Source organism: Monocercomonoides exilis (genome assembly GCF_001643675.1).
Source record: "Monocercomonoides exilis strain PA203 chromosome Unknown scaffold26-1319188, whole genome shotgun sequence".
Classification (NCBI taxonomy): domain Eukaryota; phylum Preaxostyla; order Oxymonadida; family Polymastigidae; genus Monocercomonoides; species Monocercomonoides exilis.
The window spans coordinates 85,508-100,717 of NW_027150571.1; the positions used below are offsets into that span (position 1 = coordinate 85,508).

The 15,210-nt window shown below is 34.7% G+C and overlaps 4 protein-coding genes across 4 annotated transcripts; 2 read left to right on the plus strand and 2 right to left on the minus strand.

Moving 5' to 3' along the window:
• Positions 1-1,676: 1,676 nt before the first annotated feature.
• Positions 1,677-3,107, minus strand: MONOS_15163 (uncharacterized protein). The gene is made up of 4 exons (XM_067868024.1): positions 3,032-3,107; positions 2,869-2,896; positions 2,313-2,803; positions 1,677-2,256 (listed from the first exon to the last, which is right to left on the minus strand). The coding sequence occupies exons 1-3, from the start codon at positions 3,050-3,052 to the stop codon at positions 2,406-2,408; spliced, it is 447 nt and encodes a 148-aa protein (XP_067726133.1). The 5' UTR covers positions 3,053-3,107; the 3' UTR covers positions 1,677-2,256; positions 2,313-2,405.
• A 4,643-nt stretch (positions 3,108-7,750) lies between these two features.
• Positions 7,751-8,425, minus strand: MONOS_15162 (uncharacterized protein; the record flags this gene model as incomplete). Its single annotated transcript, XM_067868023.1, has 1 exon — positions 7,751-8,425. One exon carries the CDS (start codon positions 8,423-8,425, stop codon positions 7,751-7,753), a length of 675 nt encoding a protein of 224 aa, XP_067726134.1.
• Positions 8,426-10,877: 2,452 nt separating this feature from the next.
• MONOS_15161 (putative Reverse transcriptase (RNA-dependent DNA polymerase)) lies at positions 10,878-12,152 on the plus strand (the record flags this gene model as incomplete). Its single annotated transcript, XM_067868022.1, has 1 exon — positions 10,878-12,152. The coding sequence occupies one exon, from the start codon at positions 10,878-10,880 to the stop codon at positions 12,150-12,152; it is 1,275 nt and encodes a 424-aa protein (XP_067726135.1).
• A 44-nt stretch (positions 12,153-12,196) lies between these two features.
• MONOS_15160 (uncharacterized protein) lies at positions 12,197-13,453 on the plus strand (the record flags this gene model as incomplete). The annotated part of the gene is made up of 1 exon (XM_067868021.1): positions 12,197-13,453. The coding sequence occupies one exon, from the start codon at positions 12,197-12,199 to the stop codon at positions 13,451-13,453; it is 1,257 nt and encodes a 418-aa protein (XP_067726136.1).
• Positions 13,454-15,210: the final 1,757 nt, after the last annotated feature.

Consider the following 15,210-nt stretch of genomic DNA (forward strand, 5'->3'; position numbering starts at 1 on the left):
ATGGACAAACATCTAATTCTTGCGTGCTCTGAGTGAATGGCAAGGAGAAAGCGAGCGCTAATGATAAATATTCAAGAAGAAAGTGATTGGAAGATGTTGGATCAAGTCAGATTTTTGGTAAAGCTATCAAAATAGAAATAATGAATAGAAATATTGGATTCACGATGCTTAGCTGTGGAAAGGAGCAATTGATTCGGAAAAAAAGAAGCCGGAAAACTACAAAATATATTTTTATGATTTGTTTTGTTTTCTGTTTTTTTTGAAAGCGTTTAATTTTAATTTTTCAATGAGCCAGCAAAGAGGAAATGAGGAGAAAGAACAAAGAATTGAATGGCTTTGAAGACGAAGAAGATGTTAGGAAGAATAGTATGTTTTTTATGAAAGAATGAGAAGCAAAGAAAGGATCGAAAAAAGGAAAGGAGATTGAAGGAAGGAAAGGAAAGGCATTTCGAAGATGACTTGCACAAGAACATGATGAAAAAAATGTTTTGAAAGAAAGAAGAATTGAGAGAAAGAATAAAAGAGAAAAAAATTAAAGGAGAAAGAGGGAAGAAGAGAAAGAGAAGGAAGTATATTAATGTGTTTTTTTTGACTTCTTGACTTTTTGGCTGATGAGAGAGAGAGAGAGAGAGAGAGAGAGAGGGGGAGGGAGAGAGAGGGAGAAGGAGAAGACAGAGGTGAAAATGAATAGGATTCATTTATTTCTGTTTGCAAGAAGAACATCCGAGCAAAAAAGATGAAAACAAGAAAAGACCGATTTCACTGATCATCTCGGCTGTTGTTTGTTTTCATTCATCTCCATCATTCTCAATAGCTAATCATCTCATTCATTTCAATTCAATTCAACTTCTTCTTCTTCTTCTACTTCTTCTTCATTCACCAACTCTGATTGGAATTCTTCGATTTTTCCATCTTCATCAGAGTTAATAAGAGAAATTATGAAGACGAAGAAGGAAAAAACAGAAGAAATGAAGGAATAACAAAAATGTTCAGAAGAGAAACAGAACAAGCCAAAGATGGTTGACTGTCTTATGGATTGGAAGAGAAAGAAGATTCTGCATTGAAAGGGAATTTAGAATGGAAATCGGATGAAAGGCTTGAAAAGATTCTTCAGACAAAAAAACAGAAATGAAATAAGAAAAGGGAAAGAAAAGAAAAGAAAAGAAAAGAAAAGAAAAGAAAGAAGATTTTGAGAAAGAATAGGTTGATTGAACCGAAAGCAGTTTGAGAAGAGAAGCTAAAAAAAGGCAGCACAAAACAGATTATTTGGAAAAGCCGAGGAAAATGTTTGAAAAATCTATCAATTTGAGAGGCGAAACAATTGAGAATAACGTGATATCCTTTTTTTTAAAAAAAAACACTTCGCTTCATTTTTTGAAGTGGAAAAGAAAATGCTTTTGTGTGCTTCAAGTGTCTGTTTGTTGAATTGTGAAATGATAAAAAAATAAAAACATAATTTTTGAGTGAGAAAACCAAATAAAATAAATCTGGTTAAGCATTCACAAAATAATTTGAAATATCTAACGATAATTCATTATGGAAACTTTCGTTGAGAGAATCAAATATTTCATAAATACCAGTGATGGTATCTTCGAATCCTTCTTCTTCCATCCTTTCAAATATCTCCATTTTCATTGTCTTTCTTTTAACTTCTTCCATTTCTTCTTTCTCCTCTTTTTTCAATCTCCTTAAAATTGCATAAAAAAATTTCAAGCATTCATGTATTATTTCGTCATTTAGTGTTTGTCGCTGAATCTCCTCCAAAATAGCATCAATAGCACCACTTTTCAACAAGCAATCAACTTTTACAGTTCGATTTGGAATTGCTATTCTAATGCACTCGATACAATAGCTGCGTATTTCATTGTGATAATCCTTTGCTGCTCTTAATACCTGAGCAATGCCGCAAATAATTACAATATCTTCTTCATTTCTTAATTGATAACCGATAAAAAAAAACTTCAATGCTCTTAACCACATCTTCAAAGTATACACTTCTTTTGTATCTTTTCCTCTGTCTTCTCCTTTTTTACTCTTCCAATCCACACATTTCGCAAACTCTTCCAGTTCTTTTCTCACCTCTCTTGCAAAATGCAATTCATCCATAACAATTCCTTTCAAATTAATAAGTACTAGTGATCGGTTTATCAAAAACTCCCAAGCAGACTGATAGGCAAGTCGTGTTAGATTCTGATGTTCCTGGTGATATTCGATGATTTCTTTGATTTCCTTCAAAAACAGTTTCTGTACGATAAACTTATTTTAAAAGGCAGAAAAAACCAATAATGTCAAAAAGAAAAAAAGCTTCATACGTCTTGCCCCAAATTATTCAAAGCCAATAGAGCAGTTTTCACTTCTTTTTGAGCTTCCTCCTCTTCTTCTTTCTTCAATGCGACTTTCAGAACTCATGGCACACAAATGTGAAGCATTTCAGTTTGGAAGAAGAAACTTAAGGACATATAGCATTCACAAAGGTCAGATAGCAGCTTTTCATTTTCCCCTTCTTTTTTCTGATCTTCTTCAAAAATCATCTTTTCAAATCTTCTGTTCAAGAAAAATTTACCATATCCATCAACACTAATTCCTTTCAGAACCTTGCAATATCCAATGCGCTTCAACAACATAATGGCATTCTCCAAATCAATCTTCTTTTTTTTTATCATTTCATCAACTCTGTCGAACAGTTCGGTTGTGAAAACAGTTTTGAGTTCTTCTCCATCCATTTCATCAACAATTTCATTCATTTCTTCGATTTTCTGTTTTTGCTCATCCTCATCACAATGTTCAAGTTTATCAAATAATTCTTTAATTATGTTTGAAAAAATAAATGAAATAGAAAAGAATTCAAATGCAACAATGTTTGCAAACCATTAAATCTTTTAGTGATACTCGTTGTCTGCATTTTCAAAAATGCATTGCACCAAGAAAGCAATGAAAATTCATCATTCGTATTGAATCCGCATTTCATTGGATATTGGAAAATGAAGGAGAATAAAAACTCAAATTGGTTTAAAAAAATCTGCTTTCACACTGTTTTTTCTTGTCTTGACATTTTCGATTTGTAATTAAAAAGATAAAAAAAGGATTTGTTTTTTCTGTTTGTTGTTATGGATTCAATGATCGAAAGACATTTTTTAATCATGAATGAACATTGACAAAATGAAAGAACGTGAATGAACATTTTCTGCAGAATAGGATAAACTGTTGGCAAATGGGTATGATACGACCAGTGAAAAATTCATATCATAACGATTTCTTTTTCATATTCCTACCAGATAAATCATAGTACAATGAAGATATAGTCTATTTTTATCATCAATTATTTTTTAAATAAAGAAATTTATTATTTTTTCAATTTTTGAATTAAGATAAAAAAATTGTTTTCGTATTGAAGCCCTAATATCTTTTTTAATGTTGTTAAAAATTTAATTTCTTTAATGGTTAACCCTAATTCATAAAGTTCTCTCGTAAAAATTAGTTAATTGGTAAAAAAAACCTAAAAAAAAACATAAATAAATTAAATGATGGGCTTGATCAAAGTTTTTTATCTTATTCAGATTGATAATTATGGAAGATAATTTAATTTTTTAAAAGAATTTAACGACTGACCTTAATAAATGAGTACGTTAAGCTCGGTATCTATACAGTTTTTGATATTTTCAAGAAAAAAATCATTGCTGGCCGCATAATCCCCCTTTGCCAAATTGTTTTGCATGGTCACAGCAGACAATGATGGAGACGCAATATTTTTGATATTATGTCTGATGATTTTTGGTTATTGGATGGCCAAGGGGAATGCAACAATTTTATCAATAACACAAAAATGATATTGTATGTAATTTATATTGTTCTGTTGATTGCGAAGATATTTCCATCTGTATCCTTTCGAAAGTGCAGGAATATGAGTTATTGTTAAAATGGCCAATCTCCGCTTTGGAGAGCAATATGATGAGAACGGAGCAGATAATTATATAGCCATTGGGAAATAAAAGAATGGATGCAATTATCGTGCTTTTCTTTAATTTAACTTGTAACGAGAAATAAAAAGAAATTCAGCGAACTGTTTGTGAAATAAAGATATAAAGAAAAGAATTTCTGAAAATATGCATGGATTGACTGGACTGAAGAACTTGACAAAATACGAAATGATAGCAGGAGAATATGTCAAATAAGTGATTGAAGACAAAGATCCAATGTTTGAATTACTAGTTAATCTTTCATTATTCAGAAAAGCATTGTTTGGAGAAAAGCAATGAAGGCCGACGCATACAGAAAAGGAGTTGATCCCAAAAGTGAGATGAGACAAAAAAGTCAAAAGAAACACATATAATATTTCTTATGGTGCTGCTGAACGTCTGACGACTGAAGCCATTTTCTTTCTGTGAAAATGAGATTGGAAGAGGGAAATATTGCAAAGTCAACTTTCCCACGAGATGCGTTCGAGAAATAAATCAACTAGATTATTCCTCTGCACACGATTACGGAAATATGATTTTGAAGGAAAGTGATTTTTCTCGAATCCAACTTCAGTTGCGTCAGAATGAAGAGAGCGACAAATATTTCGAATTATGCTCAGGGGACTCTTTTGTGTTGTTGTGAACAGCCATTGGAAAGTCCAGATGTTTTCCATTGATCTTCAAGGCCTTCAGCCAGGCACGATTTCAAATGAGCATTCAAAGAGAATCTTTCTGTTATCAACATCGCTTTGTGATGAAAGGTCACCTTTGCCTGCGAATTCATGACTCAATTCAATCATCATTTCGATAACCTGTCCATCAACATCGTCTTCTCCTTCAACTGTCATTTCATTCAATCTTAATCATCACAGAGCTGTTTGCGGAAATATTTCATCATTTCCTTTATTTTATTTCTTCATCTTCTTCACCTTTTTCTTCTTCTTCTTTATCTTCTATTGCTTTTTGTTCGTCAATCAAAACAGAAATATTGATGAATGAAAGTGAAAAGGCAAAGAAAGACGTTTCCTTTGAACATATCAACTATATACATCAAAGCTGATGGTTCATTGACTTCGCATTCTTAATTTCATTCTCGGCAAGCCAAAATGAAAGGTTTTATATTTTCATGAATGCATTGCTTTTGCATTGGGCTAGAGAAAAAAGTGGGTTTGGAAGAATAGATTTTTGGAACATTTCATGAATTGAAGAAAAATGGAGAGGAAAAGAACAATTTTGAGCATTGATAAAGGGAGATCAGTCAAGAAAACAGAATAATGATGAAAAATGATTGATGAATGAAAAAATATTCATTTATGCGAAAGCAAAGCAGCTGAAGAGGAAACACAACTGAAGAAGAACTTTTGGATGATGAAGTGAGAAAAGAATGTGAGAAAGGTATCTTCTTCATCTCCATCAATTGGAAAAAGCAGAAGAAAACAGAATGATGAAAGAAAAAGGAGAAAGAGAAAGAGATGGAATTAAAGAGATGTTTTGAAGAATTGCATTTTGAGATGAAATAGATGAAATGAGAGTCTTTATTCAAGATGAAGAGAGAAAAGGAATGAAGAGAAAGGCGAAAGAAGGCAATGAGGAAGAAAAGAATAAAGAAATATGAAAAACTGAACAAAAATGAGAAGAATGTGAAGAGCAATTAATCATGAATGACTTACTCTGTCATTCTCATTCTGAATTGGAGCATTAAATTAGCCTTTTAAAATGCCATGCTTGCAGTTGTTAATGGAACTCACGAAGTTGAAATCTGTATTCTTCAACAAACATTTCTTTATTGATGCTTTTGAGTTCTTCTCAAGAGTTTTCATTTCATTTCTTCTTCTTCTCTTCTCAAATTCATCGAGAATGCATCGAGAAAGAGAAATAAAAAAGCTAAACAGAAATTTCAAGAGGAAATGACTAAAGAAATGAATGTTCAATCAAAAATGAATCTATTTGAAGAATATGGAATGTGAATATTCGTCCAATGAAGATTCTTGTTGAAAATAATTGAAAAAATTAGAATGGAATTTTCGCTTATGCTTTTTTTTTTTTTTTTGAAAAGGAAATAAAAACATTTTAAATTTCCATTATTATATTTTTTATACATTTTAAGAAATGAATAAAAAAACAAAAACAATTATGAATCACAAAATCAAATGATTAATTTGCTTAAATATTCAATAATAAATAATCATAGCATATTCCACTTACAAGAGATACTTCTCCATTAAGGATCGCTACGATATCTTCTTGTCCTTCTTCTTTCATCTTTTCATTTATCTCATTTTTTATTGTCTTTCTTCGATCCTTCTGCCAATTCTTGCTTTGCTGTGTCTCTCTATTGTTTGAAAATTTTGATTGAAAACAGAAAATATGTTTAAAAAAGAAATATTTGAATTAAAATTGAAATAATATTTTTTGAGGAATAAACTCAAACGTGCATTTTCTTTGTTTTCTTTCCATAATAAAAGTGCATAAGCACCTTAAGGCATAAGTGAAAAAAAACACCTTCTTCAGTTTTGCGATTTTTTCCATTTCAACAAAACAGTAATGAATAACATAAAAAAATGACACTTTTGGGTGGAGCAGTTTTTTGGTACATTAACATAATTTTCATCACATAATTTCTTTTGATCAATCCCATACCAAAATGTTTAGATTCACTTTTTAAGTGTTTCGTGCAAATGAAGATGAACTGAAGATTGAAAGTTGCAAAAAACTATGCAAATTTTATTGTAACGTGAATGAAGTTTGAATTTGTACTGTTTTTATCTCTTTTTCTATGTATTCTTTTTGTTTTTTAACTTTCTTTGATGTGGCAGTCGCTTTTAAAAATATTCAAATAATAATACATGAGTATAATGAGACGCACAGTGAAGAGGCAATTTTAATATTTCTTAAACCAACTGTCATTTGTTTTTCCAAAATCCGTTATTTATATGTTGTGCTATTTTTTAATGTTGTTATGCTTTCCACAACATATAAATGTATTTGTTCTTGCAAAACTTGAATAATATTATAATTAATATTTTGAAAGAATACGCTTGTTGTTGCGTTTTTTCTCTTTCAAAATTTTGTATCAAAATATCCTTCGTTATTAATGGATTTCCGAAAAAAGAAAGAACAACGAAAATAATGTCTCTTTTTTGTTGCTTCATGTCTTAAAAATATAAAAAACGAATGACTTCAATTAGAACGAAAATATTTCACGTTTTCTTTCAGAAGGAAACATCTAAATTAAAAATGCAGGTATTCAAAACTTTCAAATATTTAGTAATTCCAAAGTGATTTTTGAAATGTCATTTAAAAAACATATGAATAATTGAAAATTGGTAAACAATCAATTTCATCAAAAAAAAAAAAATCTTTCCATCCATCTTTTCAAGCTATTCCATTTTAATTGATTTTCTTTTCTTATCTTTTATTTTATCTTCTTCCTTTCCTTTTAATCTGGATGAAATTTCTTCAAGAAAAAAAGTCAATAATTGAAATTCCATTTCATCATTTATTATTCGTTGATGAATCAAACCAAAACGAAACAAAGAGTTGCTCTAAACATCATGAAATATTCTTTCAAAATTCTGTCTCCAGTAGCGCTTCTTGATAAACGAATGATTCTACTTCAAGTAGCTCCGATGTAACACTTTCAAATTCCAAAAACATTCGAAGTCGCTTATAAGCTTAAATCGCTCAACTTTCTCAACCAATAGAATTCAGAGAAAGAAAACAAACTTTGAACCTGGAACATAAAGGTTTCTTTTTAATTTGAATTTTCTCTTCAACATTTTCAGAATAATAAATTAATTTTTCGAAGAAGAAGAAGAAGAAGAAGAAGAAGAAGAAGAAGAAGAAGAAGAAAGAGAAGGAGGAGAAAGAGAAGGAGAAGAAGAAGAAGATGAAGAAGAAGATGAAGATGATGATGATGATGATGATGATGATGATGATGATGATGATGATGATGAAACGGAAGAAGAAGAAGGTGATAATGATGCTGATGCTGGTGATAATGAGGAATAAGGAAATGCATCTGTTGGATAAAACGTCTTTGAATTCAATCCAAACTTCACAGAAGGAAGTTCGATTGTATTTGATGATGTCATTTCATTCGAAATTAAAGAAGTTGTAGGGGTTGAAGAAGCAAAAGTTGAAGAAAGAAAAGAAGAATTAATTGAATTCGATGAAAAAGAATTTGGATGACCAGAAGAAATTACTAACTTATCTTCCTTTTTAACATTATCCCATCTGACAACATCGGCCACCATCAACTTCACAGAATGAATAGCAAAAAGCTTATCTTTTCCGCCTTGTTTGCTTTCTCTTGTCATCTTCTCTGATGCATCACTCAATGAAATACGATCAACTGCCTTCACTTTCCCATAAGAATCAGAAGAATTATTGGAAACAACTGAAATGCTCCTCAAAACTCGTTTGCCTCCTTTTTTCTTTGCGGTTTTGGCTTCTTCTTCTCTTCTCATTATTCTTTCTCTTTCTCTTTCTCTTCTCCTTTCCTTGTCTCCATCCTGAATGAAATAGAAGAAGAAGTCACATCAAACAGAGGCGCATAAAGTGGATGCTCAGAAGCAGCTGTCGGTCTTGGCGGAGGCGGATGAGGAGGGCAAAGAGGAGGAGGGCGAGAAGGAGGAGTGTTATGAGAGAGAGAAGAGGAGGAGAAGAAGAAGATGAGGAAGAAGAAGGCGAAGAAGAAGAAGAAGAAGAAGAAGAAGAAGAAGAGGAGGAGGAGGAGGAGGAGGAAGAAGAAGAAGAGAGAATAAACAAAAGGAATCTCTCTATTTCCGTTAGTACTGAGCTGCGGCTGAAACAGAAACACTCGCAAAAGAAAGAAGATCTGTGCAACTCGGAAAATAGGATAGCCAAGCTTCTTTTGAATGACACTCTCAAAAATATCTTCTGGTCTGGCTCTCTGAAACGATCATCCCATTCTCTGTATTCCTCTCCCTCGTCCAGCATCTCCCTCATCGATCCATCCAAATTAACTCCATCCAAATTTCAAACATTTTCTTCACTAAACAACTATCGAATATCATTAAACATAGCTATTTGAGAATGCATGATTTGAAAGCGACTGCCACATCAAAGAAAGTTAAAAAACAAAAAGAATACATAGAAAAAGAGATAAAAACAGTACAAATTCAAACTTCATTCACGTTACAATAAAATTTGCATAGTTTTTTGCAACTTTCAATCTTCAGTTCATCTTCATTTGCACGAAACACTTAAAAAGTGAATCTAAACATTTTGGTATGGGATTGATCAAAAGAAATTATGTGATGAAAATTATGTTAATGTACCAAAAAACTGCTCCACCCAAAAGTGTCATTTTTTGATGTTATTCATTACTGTTTTGTTGAAATGGAAAAAATCGCAAAACTGAAGAAGGTGTTTTTTTTCACTTATGCCCACCTTAATTATCAAGAAAGTGTTTCATCAATTCCTTCTCTTTTTGAGAGACGCCACAATCTATGGGTCAGTCGCCACACTTGATCAATGATGTCTGCTTCGCAATTCCCTCCGATTGTTGGACTTACGCCGTCGGCTGATTCTGCAATGCAGCACAGTGGGGCGCAAAGCCAACTAGGGACCTTGTCACAACCTAACATCTTTTCTTCCTCTTCAATTTTTTCACCTTCTTCATCGGAAGGTTTAGCACAGGAGTTGACCCCTTCAGCTGACAGAAATAAAAATGAAAGATGACTTAGACATATCCCAACTTATTTGTCAGGAGTTTGAGGACATTTTCGGACAAACGCCTAATATTTCAATTTTTGATCTAAGGATTTCCCCAAGATCCGTTCAAGATGTTGTTGAGGAGTACAAGACACAGGATTTTAGCCCGTTGTTATCGCTTGAACCGCCCACTGCCAAGAGAACTGAAAACTGGATTAACGATGCATTAGATCAGGCGGGGTACAAGGTGGAGATTTTTCTTTTCCAGGCGATTAAAGCTGCACTCATAGGTTTAGCCGAGATACCGACTTCAAGTGAAGGTGCAAAACAAAGGCTAGCTGACATCTTGATAATGATTACCAGGGCTCTTCAAGAGGCACGAACGGTTCGAATTCAAGGCAGGTTTGGTTTCAGGGCTGCCACAGCGATGAGCACAGACGCTTCTACAGGAATTCTCACAGAGAGACAGGAACTGATTCTCAAAGAAACAAGGCATGAAGCCAAGCTAGAGAGAGGCTTCCAGAGACCAGCACTTCCTATTACACGTGTTCAGGCTCCTGTTAGAGAACAACCAGGAACACTTCAAAGAAGATTCAGTTATCCCATTTCTCACACAAATACACGGTTTTTTCGGAGATACCCCCGGTCCTCAGCCCCCACAAGAAGACATCAATTCGGAAGAAGGAGGAACCAGAGCAGTTGGAGCAGGAGACCAGGGGTGCGTCAACAATTTTAGGTCCAGTTCACAAGGAAACAGAGCAGAGGAGGCACATTGGAGGGAGAACCGCTTTGTTTCTCTCAGCATGGAAGCGAATCGGAGGAGAGAAATTGATAAGCAATGGAGTGCAGGCCATGTGGAAAAGCAAGCAGTCCAGGAAAGCTCTCAGCAGAGCCCAGTTCAGAGATGGAGCGTGTCTTCTCAACCAACAAAAGATCGAGGAATTCAAGAAAATATTAGAAGAACAGTTACGAACAGGAGTTGTTATCCCAATGGAGCAGAGGGAGGTCAAACACAGAAACAATGTATTTCTCATTCAAAAGAAGTCAGGCAGCTGGAGACAGATTCTCGATTGTCGGAAACTAAACGCAGCAGTGAAAAGAACACATTTCAAGTGCGACGGAGAAAAAACAGTAGAACGACTAATAAGACGGAAAGATTACGCAGTATCCCTAGACTTGGAACAAGCTTATTATTTAATTCCAGTTTCAAGAAAACTAATTCCCTATCTTACTTTCAGATTCATGGGAAAAGACTACTCCTTCAAAGGCATGCCTTTCGGCTTTGTAGATACACCGATCCTGTTCACACATATAATGAGGAAGGTGACAGCGGAGATAAGAAGAAGATGGGATGTCAGAGTCGTTGCCTATTTGGACGATCTTCTTTTTCTGCATCAAGATCAAGAAGTCTTGAAGAAAATAATTCAGGAAATCATCTCGTTTCTAGAAAGCCTTGGCCTTCTGATAAACAAAAAGAAATGCAACCTCATACCGATTTCGCAGTTCAGTTTCCTGGGATTCGAATGGAACACAACCAGCTTCGATGTGTGTCTAACGAAGGAAAGAAGAAAGGCAGTGATAGAGCTGTGTCACAAGTGGGAGAGAAGGTGCATAAGAGCCAAGACTGTCAGAGTGAGGGACTTAGCATCATTCGTGGGAAAGCTCAGTTCTTCACGCTTCGTTCTGCCAGACGCATCTTTGCACCTCCAATCGATCTTCAAATTGTTGCAAAAAGGAGTTTTAACAAACGGATGGGATGGAATGATGAGGCTGAATGCTTCAATCCTCCAGCAGATAAAAAGATGGAGATGGACATTGAGGAAGAACCCCAGACGCAGATTAAATCCAGTGTTTATTCCAGAAGCAGTGCTAACCACAGATGCATCAGAAAGCTCCTGGGGAGCAATCCTCAGACTCAACAGAATGTCACTAGATTGTCACAGTCGTTTTCCATTCGCGGTGAAAAACCAACCATCCAACTTCAGAGAACTTAAAGCTGTGGAACTTGCACTAACACATTTTGCACCAATCCTAGCAGAGAATCGGATTTCACAGTTGCAACTTCGTTCAGACAACTCAGCAGTTGTTTTCAACGTGAACAGATGGAATGCAGGAAGGAATCTCCGTCAAACACTCAAAAGGATATGGACATTGAAGGAGAAACTGAAAATAGTCCTGAGAGCAGTTCATCTCCACGGATTGCGAAACACAAGAGCCGATGCTTTATCCCGCCTGGAAAGAGCAGGAGACTACAGCATTGCAGACAGCGAGCTCAAAGAAATCTTGTCTGTTCTTCAAGTTACTCCAACGCTGGACGCCTTTGCAGCTCAACACAACCACAAGGTCGATCGTTGGTGCGGAATAGGAAGCCCATTGGGAGAAGACGGTCTGGCATATCCATGGAAGAACGAGTGCGTTCTGGCACACCCCCCAGTTCCCCTGATACCAATGACGATTCGGAAGGCACAGAAGGAGAGAGTACCAGTAGTATTACTCCTGCCGAACTGGAAGGGGTAGAACTGGGATGTGCTATTGGAGAAGACGCCTCATCGGACATTCGAATGGAGGAGTCTGAGAACAGTGTTGAGAAAGGGTCCATCAATGGCAAGCACAGGTGCATGTCTTCCTCCAGGCCGGTTAAGAGTCATATTGATCAATCCACCAGAGTTAAAGGCGAGAGCTGGTGGAGAAGGGCGTTGGAAGAAAGATCTTACTTAGTTTCATTGGCAGAGGAGTGCATATCGGGAATTGCTCAGTCAACGTGGGATGGATATTTATTCGGCTTCGCACACTTTGGAGAACAGTGGGAAAAGAGTGATATGGGCATAATTCCAGAGGATATTCACGAGTGGGCAGCTCGATGTTCCAGTATATTTATTACCCTTAGAGACAATGGAATGAAGCTGTCATGTTTGCAGCTCATCCGCTCAGCAGTTTCATTTTTCACAAGCTTGGTTTACAACACAAATTTCGGGGATATTCCGATTATAAAAATATTGCAAAGAGGGTTTAGAATAACAGAGAGGACAAGAAAAAAGAAGGTCCAAGAAATTTGGAATCCGAAGACCATTCTGACATTCTTTTCTAATCTTGGAGAAAATCAAAGCTTGAGTTTCAAACATCTGACAATGAAAGCCATTGTGCTCACCATGTTATTCACTGCGTGCAGGTTTACAGAGTTGGAAAGAGTAGATATGGAACGATCCAGATTCGAGCAGGAAGGAATATATCTAGACACAAGGCTAAAAACATCGCTTAATCGAACAGAGATTGCAGTTCCTTTTTTATATGAAAACCCTTCAATTTGCCCAGCTTCGACCATTCAAGTTTTGTGGGAAGAGATAAAGAAAAGAAAACCAGATGGAAATAAATTGTTTTTAAATACCGAAACTTTTCATCCTCTTACAGTAAAAGGAATTAGACGATTGGCAAAGGAGACGTTGAAGGAAGCAGGAATTTCAGGCCATTTCACTCCTTATTCAATAAAGGCTGCTACGCTTTCAACGCTAACGATGTCAGGAATTCCACCAACTCAGATTGCGAAGTTTGCTTGTCTTTCCCCTAGAACAGACACTTTGGTGAAGCATTATGTGAAGGCCAATCTTGCTTCAACATTGGGGAAAGTGATTGCCTCAACTATGAATGCTCCCAGTGAAGAGTTAGCAACCAAGCGGTCAGCAGAGGATGGTGGCAAGGGGTGTGTCAGACCAGAAAGAGACCAGAGGAACAATAATGATAGACGAGCAATGGAATCTGGGATGGTACTGAGGGACAAGAAGCGCCTGATGAAGCCAGGTTTGAGTGAGGAAAAAGCTTAAAATTCTGTTGAATTCCCTTCCAGAGTAGACGAGCCTGATGAGGAGATGGAGGAACAGAAGTCACTTGGAGAACAATTCATTATTCGAACAAGATCACAAGCAAAAAAAGAGGAAGAGAGCAACAACGCAAAGAAGACGCACACTGTGGTAGTAATGATGGCTTCATCATCCAACTAATTGATTCTCTCAAAAAGAGAAGGAATTGATTCTCCACTTTCTTTTTTAAGCAATATCTTATCTTCATCAAACTTTTTATTACAAGAGTGAGCAAAATGATGTTTATTGTTCTCTATCGAATTCAAAATAATGAAACGACAAAGACAAGTGATGATTGTTGATTTCCTTATGTGCAATCATTCCATCTGCATCCGTTCGAAGCTTCTCTCTTCTATTTAGCATGTGGAATGGAATGGAACATGGAACCCGAACAGATTTTCATCAACAAATGTTTGATCGATTTTCACAAACATATTCGAATATTCGCAAGCTGTTCATTTTCATTGAAGTGGAGGGAGGGTGAAGTGAAGATTGCAATAATACAATTTCAACTCTCATTCATTTCTTTGTCTTTTGAGGCATCGCTTGTGAATTAATAAGTGTTGCGGTTCACCTGCAGTTATTCTTCACACTTTATATGTTGTGCATCACTTATGTCTGGAAGCTATTCAAGCTCGTTACCGTTCAATCCTTTTCTGGCAACTCTCAGATTGCACACATTTTGAAGATTCAATCCAATTACATAACTCGGAATTCAGAAAATGAAATGAGTCGATAAAAGGAACAATAAATAAACATTGATTGAGTACTTTTCTTTGCCTTTGCAGTTTTCTATTATGCAACACAAAAACGTTGATAGGGTCAGTTATTTATCGGTGTCCAAAAAATTAATCGGGACCTAAATTTTTTGGCTCACAGGAGCACTTTCAGAAAAAAATAAATAATAGGAAACCTTTTTTATACTTTTATATACTATTCCAGAAAATATTTTTTATTTTTTTTATTTCTGTAAATAGATCTGGAATTTTTTGTTTTATTTTTTAGATCAAAGACTTGCTCATATTTTCACGAGCTTTTTGTTTTGAGATTTTTAAGTATTGTTATTGTTATTGAACATAACTTCTTTATAAATTTGGTTATTTTTCATTGTTTAACACTTCGGTTTTTTATTACTTTTTCCAATTCACTAAATTTCGATAAATTGAAAAATGCATTTGAATGAATAAGTTATTTCGTTTATTAAAAAGGAAATATATTTGAATTATCAACAAATAAAGATTTGTATTAGGAAGAAAATCTTTTAATTTTTATGATCGTGATTATAACACAAAAAAACTTGTTTTTGCGTTTTTTTACTTCCTTTGCTTCAAATCACATTGTTTTATTTCAAAATTTTTGTGACGTTCATTTCGATAATTTTACAACTATTTTTCAACATTAAAAAACCAAGCAACTCGAATATCACTGCAAAATATTCAATTTGTTGAAATTTAGTGAATTGGAAAAAGTAATAAAAAACCGAAGTGTTAAACAATGAAAAATAACCAAATTTATAAAGAAGTTATGTTCAATAACAATAACAATACTTAAAAATCTCAAAACAAAAAGCTCGTGAAAATATGAGCAAGTCTTTGATCTAAAAAATAAAACAAAAAATTCCAGATCTATTTACAGAAATAAAAAAAATAAAAAATATTTTCTGGAATAGTATATAAAAGTATAAAAAAGGTTTCCTATTATTTATTTTTTTCTGAAAGTGC